At 40.2% G+C, this 22,983-nt stretch overlaps 1 protein-coding gene across 1 annotated transcript in view; it reads left to right on the top strand.

Moving 5' to 3' along the window:
- UBTD2 (ubiquitin domain containing 2) overlaps positions 1-22,907 on the top strand; it is a 61,903-nt gene extending 38,996 nt beyond the window's left edge. The window contains exons 2-3 of the mRNA XM_018065496.1: positions 3,896-4,132; positions 20,419-22,907. Of these exons, the coding sequence (XP_017920985.1) occupies positions 3,896-4,132; positions 20,419-20,816 (635 nt within the window). The 3' untranslated portion in view covers positions 20,817-22,907. The remainder of the gene's footprint in view (positions 1-3,895; positions 4,133-20,418) is intronic.

The raw sequence follows: 22,983 nt of genomic DNA, 5'->3' as shown, positions 1-22,983 counted from the left end.
CTTTAAGGCTATTATTTCTTGAGTCATATCTTGATATCTACAGTACCTGTGCTTTATGGCCTCTCCTTCTTTTATCTGAAGAGTCCCAATATTAAATCAGTTTTCAGAGAGGAACCAAAAGCAGGCAAACAATTATAAACATATTTCACCCTGGATGTCATTGTTTTTTGCCAATAAAGTATCCAGATGAGTTGCAAAATGCATTCAGTTGTGGGGTAAAAATATTTACGATTATATTGCTGTTTAGCTCTAAGAAGCAAATCTTTCTTGGGTTTTTTACATGTTAGATCTATTTGTTTGTCACATCGTGGGAAGAAATGTTGAAAGGTTGTGAGGAAAGATAAGGAGTGGATCAGGAGGCTGCTAAGACGGTGAGTTTTTGGCAAAATTTTGAAAGTAAATGTGCAATGATAGGGAAAAAAGGATGTTTCCTAAAATAACCTAGATTTTTAAAAAATTAGATTTCCTTATTAATCTTTGGCATCTTGTATGTTAAACCATGGGATTAAATAAACTTAGTATCATTGGTTGCCTACAATTTAAAGGTTTAGAAACAAAGATTTGGGGAATAAGTTGTTTCCTGTCTTTGAATGTATTGTTGGAGCGTAGTACCTAGTTCCAGATACTGAAACTGATACTGAGCATCTCTCTCTTGGCATCAGGAGTTTGAAGTTGTGCGAAACAAGATAAATCTGAAAGGTTCAAAGTATAAAATGTAATCTAATTGAATATATATATTTGATGTCTTATTTCTTAATAATTGAAAATGGTTGACTTGGTGCAAACATACTTAGTTGCTAGGTCGATTTCTGTGTTATAAGTGGACATTTGATAGGCAGATATTATTACTTACGTTTGAGATATAGGAAGAGCAGAGACCTAGATGGAAATAAAAGTAAACTTTACTTATATGTCACAAGCATTTATTTTCTATGATTTACTTTTGCCTAAAGTAATTACTTTGAAACTGTTGACAGCATAGATTTGAAAATGCACTTACAATAGTGATCATCGCTAAGCAGCATAATGTATCATCTGTCCTTTTTATTTGACTTTATTTGTATGTCTTCTACAGATAGGGGGAGGTAAGATAAAGCCCTATATTTGTAAGGAAGGCATTTTACTTTCTTTTTGCAAACTGTTTCCCACCTTTATTACAAGATAGTTTTTCTGTTGAGTTCCTCTCTTTTAGAGCCTTTTGGTTTCCTTCATTTAAGTACCAAGATTGTGCAGGTTTTTTGTTTTTAGCTTTGCCTTGCTGTTCTCTCACAGTGATAGAGTTATATTGACTTTCCCTCTGGTGCGTTTAATACATATGATATTAGACAGTTCTCTGGAACTATTCAAGTAGACGTGAAACTTTACTCAAATCAGTGTTTATTTGAGCATTGAGTTAGATATCTATGATGCCCTATCTTCCACTCTCTGCTCAGTAAACTAATAGTGTTGTCTCTAAACTGTTTCTGACTCATCTAAAGGTTAATGGAGCAGAAAATAAAATTTATCTTCAATTTTACCTTGTTGTGGAATCATTCGGGGGTGGAATGTAATTATCTGACATATTCTGAACACCTTTTGGGGAATAATGTTTAATCTGCATCTGTCTGTATTATTGAGAAGATACAGGGAAAAGTCAATAGTATAGATTATGTTTCTCACATTTGAATTGAATCTGATATGAACACCTGATATAACATATATAGTGTTATCCTTAGTGGACACTCAGTAAATACTCGTTCACTAAGTAAGGAGACGGGTTCTGTATTCAGTTCTGCCACTTTATTAAGTTTTCCTTCTTCTGTACACACTCTTTCAGAACTCAACTGGTTTGCATCTCACTAAGACAAATTAGAGGGCCAAATAATACAATGGGTCAAAATACTGAGTGTTTTCATATATATGGAATCTAAAGAGATGGCACTGGTGAATTTACTTTCAGGGCGGCAAAGGAGAAACAGACATAGAGAACTGACCTATAGACATGGGGGGAGGGGACGAGGGAGAAGGGGAGATGTATGGAGAGAGTTAACAGAAATTTATAGTACGATGTGTAAAACAGATAGCCAGTGGGAATTTGCTGTGTGATTCAGGAAGTCAAACAGGGCTTCTGTGACAGGCTGAAGGGTAGGGGGCTGGAGGCGGGGACATGGGTGTACCTATGCTGATTCTTGGTGGTGTATGACAGAAAGCCACAAAATTCTGGAAAGCAGTTATCCTTCAATTTAAAAATTAAAAATGAAAATACTGAATGTTTTAAAGGAAAACAGCTGGCACTGGCACGGTGTGCTACTTTGAAGAGGGGACGGCGAGACCTGATGTGCTGCTTTGGGGTACAGTGGCCAGATAGGGTGAAGAGAGATCGTGATTCAGTCCCAGTGTCAAACAAGGGACATTTTGCAGCAAGAAATGGTTCTGTCATCTGGGAATATAGCCTGGTATAGGACGTAGAGATTGCCTAGGGGCTAGAGTCGTTTTATTTCTTTTATGCATAACCCAAATTTCATTTGGCCCTGGGCCAGTGAGGGAGTGGTTAATTTCTGGGATTCTTTAGAATCATTTTGAGAGTAATTTCTCTTAAATTATTAGTCTTCCTGTAATTAAATATAGAACATTGAATTTTGACATACACCCTCTGCTTCCTACCCTCTGTCATTTATTTCAAACCCACTCTCACCCATTACTCCATGGAGCCTCAGTTTTCTTTTCACCTGTTGCTCCATCTGTTTAACAGCTTCTCAGCTATGGCACTGTCTAAGATAAGAGTGTCTGTATGTCAGTTTGCGATCAGTGACCGTATGCCGGGTAAGTTTCTGGCGTAAAGAAGCTGCTTCAGGCTCACTCTGGCACTGTGGCAGCACTAGGGCTTTTCTCCAAGGAGCCAGGCTGCCCCTGAGAGCAGAAAAAGGACTGGACTCCTCCCCTCTGTTTTCTTCTCCTCTTGAACTGAAACTGGGGTGTTGTAGTTCTTCTCCTAGTGGGGACTTTCTCCCTTGGCGCAGTATCAAGGATCGCTGGTTCAGCCCTCGTCCCTCCAGAAAGTAAAGCACTACCTACCTTTCTCCCTCGTCCCTTTCTAAATTAGCTTCAGTATTTGAGTCTGAGAGAAAGGTGTTCACAGTTCCTAGACTCAAGTCCAGAACAGGCTACTAGAGGAAGCTTTCCTAGGTCAGGCTTCCTCGTGGATCTCATGGCTCGGCTGTCCTTCCTTTGGACGCCGCAGAGCGGTCTTTCCCTCTGCGAGATTTCTCAGTTCCTGCTCTCTGGCTTCATAGGATCCTGAGATTCAGGCCACTGCTGTCATTTGGTTTCCCCTAGAATCTCACCTCTGTTATGGCATCCCTTAACTTGTTATTTTTTTATTTTAACTTTTAAATGTTTTTTGGCTACACCAAGTCTTAGTTGCTGCACACAGGGTCTTTTTAGTTGCCACATGCAGTATCTTTAGTTGCGACGTGTGAACTTAGTTGGAGCATGCAGGATCTAGTTCCCTGCCCAGGATCAAACCCAGGCCCCATGCATTAGGAGCACAGAGTCTTAGCTACTGGACCACCAGGCAAGTCCCTCCTTTGACTCTTTTCAAATCCTGCCACTACTGACTGATGAACACTTTCTACTGTTTCTCTACGTAATTTTAAAAATCCTCCTTTGGAGGAGACAGACTAAATGAAAAAGAGGTACTAACTTGCCCTGGAAGATTTGAGTAGAACCGCCTAATGTCTCCAGTTGCTCTTGTAGATCTAAAATAGGTTAGAGGAATTTTGGAATGTAAGAATTAGCTAGTAGGCCAGCTTCTAGCTATAATTTTGATGAAAGAATCAAAGAAGAATGACCAGATAACTATTAATAAATCTTTTATAAATTTTGGTTTTGATGTCAGCCTTTTATTTTTCTTCAGTTGCTTTAGGTCGTAACCAGCCTTTGAAAAAGGAGAAACCTAAATGGAAAAGTGATTACCCCATGACAGATGGACAGCTGCGCAGCAAGAGAGATGAGTTTTGGGATACCGCACCAGCTTTTGAAGGCCGTAAAGAGATTTGGGATGCCTTGAAGGCTGCAGCACATGCTTTCGAAAGCAACGATCACGAACTGGCACAAGCAATCATTGATGGTGCAAACATAACGTTACCGCATGGTAGGTTCGCTCCTCTTCCAGAACAGAGCAGAGCGTCACCAGCTCCTTTCTGATGGCGGGAAACCAAGTGCAAAGTGTTCATTCTCCTACTGTGCGTTATCCTGTTTTTTTCTTCAGTATCGTGAAGAGGAACATTCCTCTTTGCTTCTTTTAGCTGGAGATAGGTGGTGTGTGTGTGTGTGTGTGTGTGTGTGTGTGTGTGTGTGTTTTGGTCTCAAGAAAGAACACTCAATAAACCTGTATTTTCTTTTTTATATATATCTATTATTTATTTATTTAGCGGCACTTAGCTGTGGCATGCAGAATCTTTTAGTTGTGGCATGTGGGATCTTGATCCCTGACCAGGGATCGAACCCGGGCCCCCTGCATTGGGAGCGTGGAATCTTAGCCACTGGACCACCAAGGAAGTCCCTAAACCTGTGTTTTCTAACTTCCATATAATCTAGCTCTCCATCAAGGCTCCCTCTGCCCCAGTCTTGTGGAGGTTCTACTTCACTGATTTCCTGCCTACACTAACTAGAGAAGTAATCTCAGGTTACATCTCAGAAGCCATGGAGAGTCAGTGAACTCACCTTTAGTTGTTACCCTTCTTCATCAAGACCTGTTTTCAGCATAATGAGCAACTCTAAACTTGGAAGTGAGTCTCACATGTTTTTAAGGACAGTTCTATGATTGCATCCCTGAGCATTATTAGAAACCTCTCTCCTTTGCTTAGGAATGTGGCTCTAAGAATCACCATAAGCTTTAAATGTTTCCAGGGACACATATATCCTGGAGACATGCATATCCTCATATTTAGTCTCCTGGATTAGAAACAAATTTCATGCTATAAAAGATTTAGATGTTAATTTTATAGTATAATCTTGTTCTGTTGTTTACTATATTTATAAATTTTTCTCGTCACTTTTTCAAATTAATATTTTTCTAGTTGTCTCTCTTGCTCCTATATAATCCTTTGTGTAGTTTTCTTTTTTGGGGGGGGGGGGTTATACTTTTATTGGTTGTTTCTTTTTCAGTGTCTTCCTGTTTTTTCTCCCCTCCCTCACCTCCCCGTGATCTTTAGTAAAAGGGAAAAGATTCATATAATCTGAAAAGAAACACAACTGTGGATCAGTATCTTCCTTTATTTGTCTACATTTTGAAAGGAGCAGTGCTTTCCACTGTTTAATTATCTGCTTTATGTCCTTTGATTCTTTGTCAAATAAAGGATGTTCAACTTAATACCTTCACAGTTTTCCAAATCTCCATTAATTTTTTTGAATTAATTGTATGTCTAAGAAACTTTTAAAAAATATATATTCCATAGCTATCGTATTCTTTTATTCATGAAAGCTTATTAGCATGGGCTTGGGTTAGTAACATTGGCACCCACTATATATAGATCACTTTTTCTACACAGGTATAAAAAGGATCCCTTCCACTTTTGAAAAATTTATAACAGAATGCTATTTTAGTGTGACTCTTAAGTTGCTATTTTCATGGATAATCTCTGAATTCTTTACCTCGTACGTGACTGAAGTACACATCATTTTGCTCCATTGCTTTCTTTAGTTCTATAGTTTGTCTTCAGATACTATCTTTATATAATATAAGGGAAGGGCTTTCCTTTATAATTAGTCTTATCATCCTTCTCTTTTTAATGCTTGTGAGTGAGTGAATGAAAGTTGCTCAGTCATGTCCGACTCTTTGTGGCCCCATGGACTATATAGTTCATGGAATTCTCCAGGCCAGAATACTGGGGTGGGTAGCCTTTCCCTTCTGCAGGGGATCTTCCCAACCCAAGGATTGAACCCAGATCTCCCACATTGCAGGCAAATTCTTTACCAGCTGAGCCACAAGGGAAGCCCCAAAATACTGGAGTGGGTAGCCTATCCCTTCTCCAGCGGATCCTCCCAACCCAGGAGTCAAACCGTGGTCTCTTGCATTGCAGGCAGATTCTTTACCAAGTGAGTTATCAGGGAAGCCCTTTATCTTCTATTTAAAGAAGAATATATTTGTATTTCTAAGGCCTACAAGTGGAGTTGGGGGTGGTGGTTATCTGTGATTGTCTTAATTTAGAAGCTCAGGACCCAAAACCTTAGAACTTTAACTTCCTTACTTTGTACTTATCATAGTTACCTATAGGAAAATCTGCTTTCGTTCAATAAATTGTGGCCTTGTTTACAGTTCATGGAGGCATCATAGCTCTGTTTAATTTAAAACGGGGCCTACACATATGGGCTCAATCTCTCAAAACTCAAGTCTCCCACGTCTGCTTTTATCTGTGTGAACTGAAGAGAGATGTTCCTGGCAGCTCCAGCAACTGACAGAATAAGGAGAATTATTCTTGGAAATTGGAGAATATTAGATGAGCTTCTACTCTTCCCCTCTATGTTAAGGAATATTTTCTGTTTTAGCATGAAAGAATCAAGTAGACTTTCTCAAGCTTTCTGTTTGAAAGTTCTATAATAACTTCCTGTGTATTACTATCATTGGTACCCTTGATTAATTTCCCTTCTTCATATCTGAAACATACCAATGATGTTTCTTGAATGGGCTTTTAAATTATGTTTCTTGAATGGGCTTTTAATTTATGTTTTGTCATATACTCTAACTCACCATCAGTTTATAGCTTAGCTACTTCAGTTCAGTTCAGTTGCTCAGTCGTGTCCGACTCTTTGCAACCCTGTCAACCGCAGCACACCAGGCCTCCCTGTCCATCATCAAACTCCCAGAGTTCACTCAAACCCATGTCCATTGAGTCAGTGATGCCATCCAACCATCTCATCCTCGGTCATCCCCTTCTCTTCCTGCCCTCAATCCCTCCCAGCATCAGGGTCTTTTCCAATGAGTCAGCTCTTCGCATGAGGTGGCCAAAGTATTGGAGTTTCAGCTTCAAAATCAGTCCTTCCAATGAACACCTAGGACTGATCTCCTTTAGGATGGACTGGTTGGATCTCCTTGCAGTCTAAGGGACTCTCAAGAGTCTTCTCCAACACCACAGTTCAAAAGCATCAATTCTTTGGCGCTCAGCTTTCTTTTTAGTCCAACTCACATCCATACATGACCACTGGAAAAACCATAGCCTTGACTAGACAGACCTTTGTTGGCAAAGTAATGTCTCTGCTTTTCTTTCTTTCTTTTTTTTTTTTTTGAGGAAATATTTGTTTATTTTTTTTCCTTTTTTTAATTTTAAAATCTTTAATTCTTACATGCGTTCCCAAACATGAACCCCCCTCCCACCTCCCTCCCCATAACATCTCTCTGGGTCATCCCCATGCACCAGCCCCAAGCATGCTGTGTCCTGCGTCAGACATAGACTGGCGATTCGATTCTTACATGATAGTATACGTGTTAGAATGCCATTCTCCCAAATCATCCCACCCTCTCCCTCTCCCTCTGAGTCCAAAAGTCCATTATATACAACTGTGTCTTTTTTGCTGTCTTGCATACAGGGTCGTCATTGCCATCTTTCTAAATTCCATATATATGTGTTAGTATATTGTATTGGTGTTTTTCTTTCTGGCTTACTTCACTCTGTATAATCGGCTCCAGTTTCATCCATCTCATCAGAACTGATTCAAATGAATTCTTTTTAACGGCTGAGTAATACTCCATTGTGTACATGTACCACAGCTTTCTTATCCATTCATCTGCTGATGGACATCTAGGTTGTTTCAATATGCTATCTAGGTTGGTCATAACTTTCCTTCCAAGAAGTAAGCATCTTTTAATTTCATGGCTGCAATCAGCACCCGCAGTGATTTTGGAGCCCAGAAAAATAAAGTCTGACACTGTTTTCCCTGTTTCCCCATCTATTTCCCATGAGTGATAGGACCAGATGCCATAATCTTCGTTTTCTGAATGTTGAGCTTTAAGCCAACTTTTTCACTTTGCTCTTTCACTTTCATCAAGAGGCTCTTTAGTTCTTCTTCACTTTCTGCCATAAGGGTGGTGTCATCTGCATATCTGAGGTTATTGATACTTCTCCCAGCAATCTTGATTCCAGCTTGTGCTTCTTCCAGCCCAGTGTTTCTCGTGACGTCCTCTGCATATAAGTTAAATAAGCAGGGTGACAATATACAGCCATGACGTACTCCTTTTCCTATTTGGAACCACTCTGTTGTTCCATGTCCAGTTCTAACTGTTGCTTCCTGACCCTGCATATAGGTTTCTCAAGAGGCAGGTCAGGTGGTCTGGTATTCTCATCTCTTTCAGAATTTTCCAGTTTATTGTGATCCACACAGTCAAAGGCTTTGGCATAGTCAATAAAACAGAAATAGATGTTTTTCTGGAACTCTTTTGCTTCTTTGATGATCCAGCGGACGTTGGCAATTTGATCTCTGGTTCCTCTCCTTTTCTAAAACCTTAGTTACATGTTTTTACCTAGACCTCCTCAGTGGTATGGTGAGATCCCTTCCATCTTTTAGATGTAATTATGTAATTGAAATTTTATCTTTGACATGTTTTGTTGTGTTAAACCCTAAAATCTTAAAGTATTCAGTACTTCATATTTTGAGTTTAAAATATTGCATCGGCTTTAGCTCTTGTGTAGCTCAGGCTTTGGTGTGAGACCTAGCCTTATTTCTTATCTTTACTGTATAGCTATGTGCCTTTGGGCAAATCATTTCTGTAAGCTTCAGTCCTCTCATCTATAAAATATGAATTGTAAGTGCCTGCCTTGTAAGGTGGTTGTATTGATTAAATGTGATGATAACACATGTAAGTTGCTTACCTGGTCCGAAACATACTTAATAAATAGTAGTGTGGATGATTGTATTTCTTGAACTCACGTTAACAAGTAAATTCCTTGTACCAAAATCTTAAATTATAGATTTCAATCCTTTTCTGGATGTAATATTTACTGGTGACATCTTTCTTTGGTTTTTTAGAATACCCTTCTCTTGGGCATATGCCTAATGGAATTTTGAGGTTAACGTTGATTCAGTAGCAACAGCAGCAATAGCTTTATTGCTTAGACACCACGCAGTGAGGACATTCCTAGTTTAGCATCCCCTCACACCTGACTCGTGCCCATCCCCTTTGTCTGCAGCCGTCAGCATTACTCACACGGTCACTGAATTGACCATAGACTGGCAGCCTGAAGAGATCCTGGGACATATGCTCCTTTCTCAGTCATCTCCTTTTCTGTTTTCGTCTCATCCTCTCTTCTCTTCCCGTAATCTTTTTGTTATCTCAGCCTTACTCATATTATCTTCCCAGTGTAAGCATTATGAAAAGTTCTCCAAAGCCTGAAAGCCACGTGGAGCGTGTTCGTGAGTCAGCAAGGACTGTGCTCTTTCGGGCTTGTTGCGTTCAGTGGCAGTGCTGTGTGCATGAACATTGTGCGTTTCCATGCCCTTTGTTTGTGTGTTTCAAGGAAACAACAAAAAACCTTTTTCCTGTATTTCCCCTTTCTTTTCTTTTTAGTACAGTGGTTCCCTTCATAACTGCATGTGTTTTATCTTAATTCCAGTCAGCAGGTCATATTCATTATATTCCTGCCTTGTGCAAACCTAAAATAAGTCTATGCTTTTAAATTATCTTCCTCTGTTATTGTCAGTGAGAAGTCTTTAGTTTGTTTTTCTCAAAAGGCAGTAGCGATTGTGAAGAGGGAAGTTGGTATCCGAAAACTACCTGGGGATTTTATATATGAAGGTATGTTTTCACTGGAAATTATGACTCAGGTAGAGGATGGTGTGAACATGTGTAATAGTGTACTATTGTGGAAAAAGCTCCCTGGATGGTTCTAATGTCTGGTGCTTCTTTTCCACAGCCTCCCCATTCTAAAAGAGCTTTATTTTTCGTTATTTACACAGCATTTTTTCACTCATGGTCTTAAATTTCTTAGAGCTTATTTTCTTTTTCTAGTTAAGTACTGTTTTATCAGTACCTAAAATTCCCCCAAACAGTATTTCGCCTGTGAAACCAGATTATAGATTAAGTGGCTTGCCCAAATTAGCATAAACAGGGTGAAAAAAAGGGTGGTGGTTTTTATTTTCATTTTTCACAGAGTCTGGTTCATAGTGGTTATTCAGATATTTTCAGTGAAAGCTTGTTCAGAAACAATATATGTTTATGTTGTAAAGAGGAGGATTTAATGCTCTTTCTTAAATTACTATTTAGAAGATTTACAAGGATTTTTAAAATTGCCTGCTTCCTTTCCCTGCCTTCCATGGAAGGTTCCCTGACTTCTAGAAAAGTGTTTTTTTTTCCTTTGGCATCTACAGTTAGTATGTTTTCCAACTCCCTGCAATTCACATGTAAAAACTCCCCTCTTAACCATCCTTGTGTAGGAGGAAGAGCTATTCACCACTCCCCAAACACTTTTCTCATACTTAAAGACTAAACCCCAACTTTATTATTCTCATTGCTAAACATGACCAGTTCTTCAGATGAACTTTTGAAGGCCAACTTCTTTTGTCCTTTTTCATGCTTCAGGATATGAGAAGTAGAAAATGGTATTCTTTAAAACATACCTCTTTTTTAATCACCTTCAAAATACAGGTGGAAAAGGAGTTGTCCAGGTTTTTTTTCCTTTTTCCTGGTCTTTCTTACTGCAAAATATATCAAATGTGAATAAATTAAATTACATATAATGCAGTTTAAGTTTTTAAAAACCAGGGAGCTTATAAGTATCATTAATGGAAAGCATTTCTGTATTTAGGGAACCAACATGATAAAAAATCGTGGACTGAAAATCAGAATAATAAAATACTACCAATTCGTGTTTTGAGTTGACACTATTTAATTTTCATCCTGTGATAACCACCTGCAGCAGTACCTGTTTTAAACATGAGAAAACTGAAGCACAGGGAAGTTCTGTCATTTTTCCGAGGCAGAAGTCATGAAGTTGGGTTTTAAACTCAAGTCCTAGATCTAACTAACTGAAGCAGTTAAATTACAAGGTCAAGTCATTTCATCTGTGTTTTCTGTGAAGTTACTACACAAGTAATCTCCAATGTTAATTCCATATCTACCATTTTAAGTCCCTCCCACACTATACAGAGTACTTTAAAATGATATAGTTCTATTAATAGTAAAGAGAAACAAGTGGATTCTCTAAGACATGGACAGGCAGGAAATGCATTAGTGTGTTAGAGGCCCATTAAGAAGCAAGTCATGAATTCTGAGTCCTTTAAAGGTCCCTATAAGAATTTGTCATTTAATAAACTTAATTCATGAAGGTAAAATTTTAAGAACAGAAGCATGAACCTCCTGTACATACAGGAGAGACAGGGAATTTTTACCAGACTAGTATCTGGAAATGAAACAGGGTCTTAATAAAGGATCTGATGGCTGATTTATCATAAACGTTGTATCCTTTTCCTCTCTTTATCTTCAGAAAGACAAAAATGATTTGGAATAACACAATGTAGCTTTATCTGCTCCTCAGCTGCTGTCACCCTTTTTCTTCAAATAAAGCAACAAAGTCCCTAAAATAGCTGAGGTGGGAGTTTGTCCCTGACTTAGTAGGCTTGTCTCTGAAGAAGACCTCCTTTCTTCCATTCTGGGTGGTGAGAATGGAGGGAAAGGATTTCTGATGTGGTCCCAAGACATATACTACCTCAGCTCCTACTTCTGTAAAGCTGGGTCAGCTAAATAAACCAGATACAAGTGCTGCTGATCTATTCCTCTGTCCTTTTAAGGAGCTGGATTTAAAAGATCAGTGTCTTCTTAGAAATGTGGCCAGATGCTACACAAGCTCTTAGTCATGGTCGAACCTTCATACGACTTTGGTAATGCATCCAGACTAAGTCACTTTTCACCTGTGCTTGCTAGAAGAGATGATCGTCTTGGTGCTTCTGAATGCCGGTCTTAGTAGCTAATTTGGTGGGATAAGATACCAGAACCTGCTTCTCCTAAAGCCTGATTACCAGACATAAGCTTAATTTAATTCCCAGTAAAGAGTTTGCATGAGGGAGCCTGTAATTTGTTAGTTTTGAAAGACTGCTCATAATATCTGGATGAAGGGTAATTTTGATGGCCCTTTTGACATTGTGGTGTTTACAGAGGACCTCGTGAAGCCTAAAGCAGTGGACTCAAACATGATGAAATTGTTTGATCCTCTGTGATACTGCTGTTGGTGAGCTCCCCCCCATAAGTCTAGTTCTGAGATTTAAAACTTCCTTGAGAAGGGAACTGACATTATTGAATGTTTCTATGAGTTCATTATATGTAGTGGTCAATTTTGCATGTGTTTTATTATTTAATCCTTAACTTTGTGAGGTAGATACTGTAGTCCTTGAGGAAACTATGTCTAAGATTAGAAGCCAAACTAAAATTTTGGTGTGACAGCTCCAGAGCCGCTGTTCATTCTGTCAGATTTGCTGCTTTTCCAATCTTCTGTTCCTCTGACAGACTGAACGGTGGGCTGCCTGAGTCACAGGTCTAACCCAGGATTTCTTTCCTTCCCATTCTTTGTTGCTTCAGGGTTCTTTTCCTGTTTAGCTGTGTCCAAGTTACTTACGTGTAGGTCTTCTGTTGCTTTAGGAAGTCATGGTTTTTGAAGAGTTCATGCTTTCTTGGTCACTTTGAACAGTGAAGCCAAAAATAAAGACCTCCTTTTTCATCCTTGGAAGAACCCCCAAGTGTGATGCAAGCCTTGCAATTCTAGCACACAGCTTTCCTGATTAATTTTGGGAGGGAGATTTCCTCCATCAGATTGCCAGTATGTTTTCAATATTATCAAAAAATGTTTTCAACGATATTAAGGTATATTGAAGAACACTAAATAACACATATTTGAAGTATACAGTTTGATCAACTTTGTTTGACATATAAACACCCATGACTGCAATCAAAATAACATTTTAATATCCTCAAAAGTTTCCTTCCATAAAAATTGATTTTCAACTTTGATTTTCAAATTTGATCATGTAACACTGCAAGTCTCCATAGTAAAAGTTTGAAGAGCTAGCTGGTCTTAAACATAGAGGGAAAACCAGTGAGGCCTTTGAATGCTTAAAAAGATGTCTTTTTTTTAATCTGAAAGACTGCTTGAGAAAGAGTAAAGTATTAGCTGTTATGACATTTAATAAAGCTATTTTTATTATTTGGTATTTAATTTAGTCTTGTCTTTATAATTTTCTTGTGAAATATTTTGCAGCCAAATTAAAAGCAGCCATAGAAAACAAGGAAAATTTAACATCTGAGCCAGTCATCTAGATAGAAGATAAGTAAAAACAACTTCAAACAATTATGCATGAGATCAGGACAGAAGGTAGTCTTGGCAGCTTTCTTCCTGCCCTGGGGAGCTTTCGGGGCTTCCTAACCAGGGGAAGCAGCGGCCTGGCGGCAGTTATCCCTGTGGCCATCTGTCTCTCTGCTAGGACTCGGTTGAGGCCTGTAATGGTGTTGTGAGGAGAAGGAGGAGTAAAAGACAGGTGTACTTCCACAAAGAACATTTGGCGAGCAATCTAAGCAACCCTGGCTAGAACATCTTTAGAACTCGTGGAGAACTGTTAGATGAACTGCACTATCAGTGGTCAGTGGGTGATAATTAAAAACCTTTTGTAAATTGCAAACACAAACATAGCTAGGAGTGATTTTTGGAAAGGTTAAAAAAAATCCTTATGTTAGCAGCTTTTAGAGTGGTCCCTTCCCTTTTGTGTTTATACACAGGGTTTCTTTAAGGGAAACTATGCATCTTCTAACCATACTCTGTTTTTCACACTCTCCTCTCAAATATTGCAGATGAAACATTGACAGCAATATGTCCATTTTGTCACTACACGTGGTGGCTTCAGAGCACTGAAACGTCTTGGTCACCACTTCCTTCCGCCTCCTCTCCTGTGTCCTCCTCTGCTCAGCCACTAACAGCACTGGCAATGCATTCTGGGCTGCACTGTGCCTTGTGGCTCGCGGTTGGCTTTTCATCCCTCTTGTGTTTGTCCTCTGCCTTTTTCCAGGAGCATTTCTTCCTCCCACTAGCCGTATCATTGACCTGAGAGTCCAGTAGAGCTGTTACAAGCCCTGAAGCCTTATCCGTGAGTCATGCATTTACTTCTTCAGGAATCAGATTATTTTACTCTGTTACTGTCTGACCCAGGACAAGCTTACCTCTCTCTTCTTCAGTGTTCCCATTTGTAAAATGAGTATGATAAATTCACTTTACAGGGTCATTGTGAGGATTAAACGTCATTGTATATAAAGTGCCCAGACAGAGCTAGTAAGCCCCTAAGTGTTTGCTTTTATGTTTAAGCTTGTACATTCAAGATTATTACTGTACACACGGCTTTTACTTTTTTCCCGGTATGCTGCTTCAGTTACCTTCAGATAACTCGATTGAAGTATCTCCCCGTACCTACAGCAGTTAAGACTAAGCAAAGAGTCTTGTAACCCTGAATTCTTTATCACTCTCATTTCCTAGGTAGGTGACTTGCCTCTCCTAAGCCCTGGTGGCTCAGATGGTAAAGAATCCGCCTGCAGTGTGGGAGACCTGGGTTCGATCTCTGGGTTGGGAAGATCCCCTGGAGGAGAGCATGGCAACCCCCTCCAGGATTCTTGTCTGAAGAATCTCCATGGACAGAGGAGCCTGCCAGGCTATACAGTTGGACACGACTGAGCAACTAAGCACACACAGAGTCTATCATTAGGTCCTGCCAGTTACCACCAGTTCTTTCAGATATGTTTCTTTCCATTGTTAGGCAATCATTTTAGCTGGTTCCCCTAATTCCAGTCAGTCACTCTCGTTTCATGCAAATAATAAAAGAATCTTTAGGCTTTGTCTTGTTCACTGGCATGATATTGCTTGGCATATAGTAGGCACTCAGTATTTGTAGGAGTAACTGATGGACTAGTATTAGCCACCTTTAGAAATTTTCTATATTATTAAGTCTAAACTCCCTAACCCTCCTATTAGATTTTCACTGTTGCTGTTTAGTAATTTCACACAGTTGATTCTGCATTTCACCTCAGCAAAGCCGCTTTTTATTCCATACCTATATTAATTCTTATCTCCATATAATTCACATTTCTTGGGATGCCCTTCATGTGTATTGTGTCATGCCTGTAGTGAAGTAAAGTGTTAGTTGTGCCGCCATGTCCGACTCTTTGTGACCCCATGGACTGTATGTAGCCCCTCTGTCCATGGAATTCTCCAGGCAGGAATACTGGAGTGGGTAGCCGTTCCCTTCTCCAGGAGATCTTCCCAACCCAGGGACTGAACCCAGGTCTCCTGGGTTGTAGGCAGATTCTTTACTGCCCGAGCCACCAGGGAAGCTCCCTGTGCCATGCTAGAACTCATTATTTTTATAGAGTTTTTTCTCTCTTGGCTCTCCCAGCTCTGGCCCCATTACTGTGGTGTGATGCCTTGGCTCCTGTGCCTGGTTTTCAGTACATCAATGTGTGTTTAAATCCTTGCTGGTTATGCTGTGTCTGCTTTCCTTGATGATAAGCTCCTGGGGATCGAGGACAGTCGTGGGTTTCTCGTAACCTTCTGTACTCAGCACCAGTGACATACCCTAACACTTCTAGGTGTTCAGTAAGTGATAGAGAATACCGTTAGTTTTGTCTTTAATAAAAAGATACAGGGCCATAAAATGGTGGGGGATTTGGGAATGTGTTGTTCAAAAGAGTTTGAGCTTACAGAGGAGTCATTCTGCTCTGTATAGGTAATTCTGGGGTAGTATTCAGCTCTGGTCTATATTGATTAATTTTTTGATACTTTATGGACTCAGATATTTAATGTGGGTAGAGGGTAATCCATAAAACTAGTCTAAAAATATAAGTAAATAATATTTGACTTCATGGCCTGAATTTTTTGCATATTTATTTTTTAGTTTAAAACTGGAACATATTTATAGTTCAGTTTCCAATATAATTTGACTGGCAGAAGTGAAGAACAGAGTAAACCAGAAAATTTCATGTTAGATAAATTGAAGTTCAGTCAGTTCAGTTCAGTTCAGTTGCTCAGTCGTGTCCGACTCTTTGCGACTCCAGGCCTCCCTGTCCATCACCAACTCCCAGAGTTCACTCAGACTCACATCTGTCGAGTCGGTGATGCCATCCAGCCATCTCATCCTCGGTCGTCCCCTTCTCCTCCTGCCCCCAATCCCTCCCAGCATCAGAGTCTTTTCCAGTGGGTCAACTCTTCGCATGAGGTGGCCAAAGTACTGGAGTTTCAGCTTCAGCATCATTCCTTCCAAAGAACACCCAGGGCTGATCTCCATCAGAATGGACTGGTTGGATCTTCTTGCAGTCCAAGGGACTCTCAAGAGTCTTCTCCAACACCACAGTTCAAAAGCATCAATTCTTTGGTGCTCAGCTTTCTTCATAGTCCAACTCTCACATCCATATATGACCACTGGAAAAACCATAGCCTTGACTAGACGGACCTTTGTTGGTAAAGTAATGTCTCTGCTTTTCAATCTGCTATCTAGGTTGGTAATAACTTTCCTTCCAAGAAGTAAGCGTCTTTTAATTTCATGGCTGCAGTCACCATCTGCAGTGATTTTGGAACCCCCCAAAATAAAGTCTGATGCTGTTTCCACTGTTTCCCCATCTAATTCGCATGAAGTGATGGGAACAGATGCCATAATCTTCGTTTTCTGAATGTTGAGCTTTAAGCCAACCTTTTCACTCTGCTCTTTCACTTTCATCAAGAGACTTTTTAGTTCCTCTTCACTTTCTGCCGTAAGGGTGGTGTCATCTGCATATCTGAGGTGATTGATATTTCTCCCGGCAATCTTGATTCCAGCTTGTGCTTCTTCCAGCCCAGTTTTTCTCATGATGTACTCTGCATAGAAGTTAAATAAGCAGGGTGACAATATACAGCCTTGACGTACTCCTTTTCCTATTTGGAACCAGTCTGTTGTTCCATGTCTAGTTCTAACTGTTGCTTCTTGACCTGCATATAGGTTTCTCAAGACGCAGGTCAGGTGGTCTGGTATTCTCATCTCTTTCAGAATTTTCCACAGTTTATTGTGATCCACACAGTCAAAGGCTTTGGCACAGTCAATAAAACAGAAATAGATGTTTTTCTGGAACTCTCTTGCTTTTTCCATGATCCAGCAGATGTTGGCAATTTGATCTCTGGTTCCTCTGCCTTTTCTAAAACCAGCTTGAACATCAGGGAGTTCACGGTTCACGTATTGCTGAAGCCTGGCTTGGAGAATTTTGAGCATTACTTTACTAGTATGTGAGATGAGTGCGATTGTGCGGTAGTTTGAGCATTCTTTGGCATTGCCTTTCTTTGGGATTGGAATGAAAACTGACCTTTTCCAGTCCTGTGGCCACTGCTGAGTTTTCCAAATTTGCTGGCATATTGAGTGTAGCACTTTCACAGCATCATCTTTCAGGACTTGAAAGAGCTCCACTGGAATTCCATCACCTCCACTAGCTTTGTTTGTAGTGATGCTTTCTAAGGCCCACTTGACTTCACATTCCAGGATGTCTGGCTCTAGGTGAGTGATCACACCATTGTGATTATCTTGGTCGTGAAGATCTTTTTTGTACAGTTCTTCTGTGTATTCTTGCCACCTCTTCTTAATATCTTCTGCTTGTGTTAGGTCCATACCATTTCTGTCCTTTATGTTACCTTTCCCCAAAATATTGGAATATAGGAGCTTCTTAGCAGTAGAATCTGGATAGTTTATTTCCAGCATTATAGATGTGAGGCTTCCTGAGCTGGAATAAGAAGATATGCCATCCAGCTGTACCTCTTCATGGAGTTTTTATTCTTTGCCATTTGAATCTGAAAACCGAACCCTTGACTTACTGGGCTGAAGGGCAGGTGGGGAAAGACTCAGCTTTCCGCTGTGATGAAGAAGTGAGTGTTCAGGTCTGGGAAGCCCACAGTGCCTGGTCGGCTGTACATCTGTTGTAAGGTTGGCTTGCACTGCTGCCCAGCCCTGTGCAAGACGCTGCCACAGCACCCCTCGCCCTCGTTTCTCGGGAGGCTAAAAATGCAGGCTGCTTTTTGGTCAAAACATGATTCTGCCTACAGTTTGACAGCTTTGGTTTGCTTTCCTCTTCTCTGTCTCTTGTGGTGCATGAATATGAAGCAGCGTGTATAAACCTGGAAACCAATTTAGAGGTCATTTTTATCCTGCCTCATTTAGCTAATTGAGAAAAGTATTTGAGGTTAAAGAATGTTGCTTGAGGTTTTACACCTAATTAATAACAAGGCTGGGAATATCGTCATGGTCACCTGATTCCAAAAGGAGAGATTTAGCTTGGTCTCCTGGGACTTCCCTGGCATTTAAGATGTCCCGCTTCCACTGCAGGGGCGCACAGACTTGATCCTGGTCAGGGAACTAAGATCCTGCATGTCATACTGCATGGTCAAAAAGAAGCAACCAAAACCAAGGTGTAGAATGGTGCCTCTCTAAGAGAACTTTCTTTAAATAGAACAGTTATGTAAACATATGGGCTTCCCCGGTGGCTCAGTGGTAAAGGATCCGCCTGCAATGCAGGAGACGCAGGAGACTCTGGTTTGATCCCCCGGTCAGGAAGATCCCCTGGAGGAGGGCATTGCTACCCACTCCAGTTTTCTTGCCTGGAGAATCCCGTGAACGGAGGAGCCTGGGGGCTACGGTCCATGGAGTTGCACAGAGTCAGACACAACTGAAGGATCTTAGCATGCATGCATATAAATATTTATATGCTCTTGTACCTGTCCGGCTGGTATCAGTGGGATGTGTGTCTGAAGGTATTTTGCTGAGAGAGATGATGAGTCTGTAATGAACTCTCCACCTTCTCTTTGCTAGTTTTCCTAATGATCAGGCCATCTGAAAGACACTGGTAGGTTTCTTTGCCTTAGAACAAGGCTGTATCAAGTATGTACACAGCGAAGTTTGCACAGCTGATTTTAGAAATAACATACTACAGTGTGATGGCTGCTAGTTTAGGAAGCTGCTGGTGATCGCAGCTGCGCTTGAAACATGTCCATCTGCAGTTTCGTAGCAGTGTTCAGATTAACTAATGAACAACACAGAGGCTGGACATTAAACGCAGAGGAAGGGGAGATTCACGGGGACGAGCGCTTGGGGACTGAGGTCTCACCCCAGCCCATCGTAACGCAGCTTAGAAGGCAGGCCCAGGTCAGCCCTTGGTGCGCTGGTGACTGTTCCAGTCTCATGTGGAATTCTTTGTATTTTCAGCCTGTTGATAGTGACCACAGAGATCAGTTTATTAACTCACCTGTTCATTGATAACCATTTCTCAATGTCCCACTTCCCATGTTCATTAGCCTGTGTATGAGTGTTTCGAATATAGATGTTTTTGGTTTTTATCTATATTGAACAAAGGACACATTATGAATACCTTACAATAAAGCATTCATTCAGTATGCCCTCAAGTTCCCCAAGGGAAGCTCTGGTAATTACAATGCAGTTTATAAAGAAATTAACCATGAATATCTTCTTGTAAACCACAAACACTTTTTATCCCCTCCCCTGAGTAGCGGGTTATAAACATACTTCTTTTATTCTTCCTTTGTAACCCGTAGCTTCTCTGTAACAGACTGACTAACAAGTAGGGTAAATAAAACACCTCAGCCACTTCTGTGGTAATTGTGCTGAGATTCACATATAAGCCATGAGCCAGCGGCAGCTGGTAAGCTTGTCATCTCTAGTTTGTGATTTCTTTGGACTGAGGTCTTCTGGCAAAGGAAGTCTAGGCATTAATAGAACCACTCTGGGATGCTATTGTGGCGAATTGGGCTTAGAGATCTGGTTTTTTTGTTTGTTTGTTTTTTTAAGGTTAGCTGATTCATTTCCTAAAAAGATATCCCACTGCAGTTTGAATTTCCCCTTAATTTGGTCTGAGCATTGATATAGTAATAAATTGGAATTTTGTAAGCTTTTTTTCCTTTTCTAATGAAAGTGTAAATCAGGTATGAAATGACTTAGAAGTGTGAGGGTAAGGAGCTAGGGTCCTGGTTCATTTGATAAACACTCAGATAATTGGGGCTTCCCTGGTGGCTCAGACAGTAAAGAATTTGCCTGCAACGCGGGAGACCCAGGTCTGATCCCTGGGTCAGGAAGATGCCCTGGAGAAGGGAATGGCTACCCACTCCACTGTTGTTGCCCGGGCAATCCCATGGACAGAGGAGCCTGGCAGGCTGCAGTCCATGGGGTCGCAAAGAGTCGGGCACAGCTGAGCAGCTAACACTTGTACTCTTCCAGATAACTGGTCATGGGCCGTCCACGATAAAGGTCGTAGACCACTGACAGAGATTGGTCTTATTTCACATTTTTCCCCCTTTTAAGTGGCAAGCCAGGGAGACATTTGAGCATTTGCACAGTGTAAAAAAAATGCATTCATTTCGGTTAAAGCCTTTTTCATCTCTTCTCTTTCTGAAGGTGCACTTACAGAGTGCTATGATGAACTGGGGAACAGATACCAGCTCCCAGTCTATTGCTTGGCACCACCAATCAACATGATAGAGGAAAAGAGCGGCACAGAGACTCTGGATATTCCTGAGCCACCGCCCAACTCTGGGTATGAATCTCAGCTCCGTTTGCGCCTGTCCACTGGCAAAGACCTCAAACTTGTGGTCCGCAGCACAGACACAGTGTACCACATGAAGAGACGGCTGCATGCTGCGGAAGGAGTGGAACCAGCCAGTCAGCGGTGGTTCTTTTCTGGCAGACCTCTCACCGACAAAATGAAATTGGAAGAGCTGAAGATCCCAAAGGACTATGTCGTACAGGTTATAATGAGCCAACCTCTGCAGAACCCAACACCAGTTGAGAACTGACCTAGTCCTGTTGGCTGTCCCCAAAGCCTTCATGCCGCTTTTTATTATTATCATTTCCTACTCTATGGCGTGAAATCTATTTTCACTGCTCTGAATTCCATATGAATGGATTTAGTTCTGAGGAATTACCAGTGAAAAATTCCATCTGTGATGGAGACCAACAAAAGTAATTAATAAAACACAAAGAGCCAGCCTTTGAGACTCATGTAATTACAGTTTCTAATTCAAGAGGCAGTTAAGAAATAGATAACCTTTTATTTTAAAATACCCAACAACTATGTAATGTCTGTATTTAAATGATTTGGACTGTAACTAGAAGATTGCACCCATGAAGAACAGCACCAAGCACCTATGAATACAGAGTTCTTAAATATAATTTCCAGAAATTATCAATAACAGTTATAAAACTTGAGCTTTTTGAAATGGACACTAACAGAGCAGTACTTGAGGTTCGATAACTTTTCTGGTCTTAGTTCTTTGCTCAAGTAATACTTAGCCGTAAAGGCATAGAGACTGGCAAGCTGCGCTTCAGTATCGCTGCTCCCGTGCTCACAGGTTGAGCTCCTTATTTACGTTCACACTAAATTTTGGTGCCTTTCTAACGCGTTGGTGGCAGGCATCTCTCTGGAACACTAGGCAATAATTTAGTCAGTGCATTCAGATCTCTGATTTTCAACTGATACTTAGTTGAAAAGTCTATTGTCCTCTTGCTGCATAAGTATTTTGAAATGTCTGTATAATGAAGCTGTTTTCATATCCAGGCTTAGAAGGTCACTACTAGATAATACCTTCATTGATCTACCTACTCTGCTTAGAACTTTCAGAGCTAACTGTGCCCAAAATGCATGCATACTAGGCCAGGGAAGGCACAGAATCAATAAAGTAATTATCTTCTCTCCCCCAGTGTGCAGGAAGGGTGTAAGGAAAACCCGTTCTGTCTGTGCCTAGGAAAATTGTGCCTGTCTTCAATCTTTCAGAAAAAAAATTTCAAGTCATAATTTACTAGTGAAAAATTTCCTGACATCACTTAAACATTGGCAGTGAGACCTGATGGTGATGCGTTGCTTTATACTTCAGTGCTTACCATAGCTCACTGTTACCTGTACTTGTGGTGGATGAGAATTTTCCTCTCTCATCTTTCATAGCAAAGAGGCAAATTAAGAAGCATCTGTAGATTATAAGACTGAAAAATTCCATGGCATAACCTGGTTCTTCTGTACAATGACTGGAATAAAGCTGCCAAGGATTGTATTTAATTCGGAGCCTTTTCAAAGTTGGTTCCATAGGTGAGAAGAGGGCTAGCACATACAATATCTCTGAACCCCTGGGAATCCATGAGATGGAGAAGCAGAGGCAAGAAGGCACTTACGTGGTTCTCAAATGGGAAATAATCAGACCTCCACACTCATTTTGGATGTGAAGCACCATTATTAATTTCAATAGCAGACTGAAACTGCTATTTAGTTTAAATGTTATGTTTAAAATGTTATTAAATTTCCTATAGCCTGATTAGATACAATATCTATAATTGTAATGTAGCGTGTTTCTAAGAGCTTTAACTGTTTCTCTTTTTTTATGCAATCATTTTAAAGATTGTGGCTACATTTAATTTAGCTTTGCTGATAATTGAATCTAAATTCAAGAGGGGACAGCAGCATTAATTCCAAAGGAATATTTTTATATGTGGAGGTGGAGGTATGTGAGGGTGTTTTAGTATAATGCCCCTGTCATCCAAATGTTTCTTAATTTGTGTGCCACATTAAACAGCAGCATCTCTCAAAGTTTGTCAACTGGAGGAAGAAAATGTTCAAACCTATTTTTCTTAAGTAAATTTGGTGATATAATTATCTATGGTTGGTAAAAGGTTTTTTGTTTGTTGAGGATTTGAGCTCTGTTAAGAGTTTATTTTATTTTAAAGGAACATATACTTTGAATAACAATTTTCTGGGCATGTTTAACTAACCTAGGTGAGAAAACCATGGTGCTGTTTAATTGTAAATAGATTGATATAAGATTGGACCAATACTTGATGTGTACAATTTTAGTATGTAGGGTTCTTGTGCTTTTTAAAAAAAAAAAAGTTCAATTTTTCTCTTTGTCTTTGCCTTTATTCTGGGTGTTTAACTATTATTACTGTGCACAGTAAGGGTAATCTGCTTCTTTCTGG

This window comes from Capra hircus, chromosome 20 (assembly GCF_001704415.2).
Source record: "Capra hircus breed San Clemente chromosome 20, ASM170441v1, whole genome shotgun sequence".
Taxonomy (NCBI): Eukaryota; Metazoa; Chordata; class Mammalia; order Artiodactyla; family Bovidae; genus Capra; species Capra hircus.
This window is presented reverse-complemented; position numbering and strand designations above follow the sequence as displayed.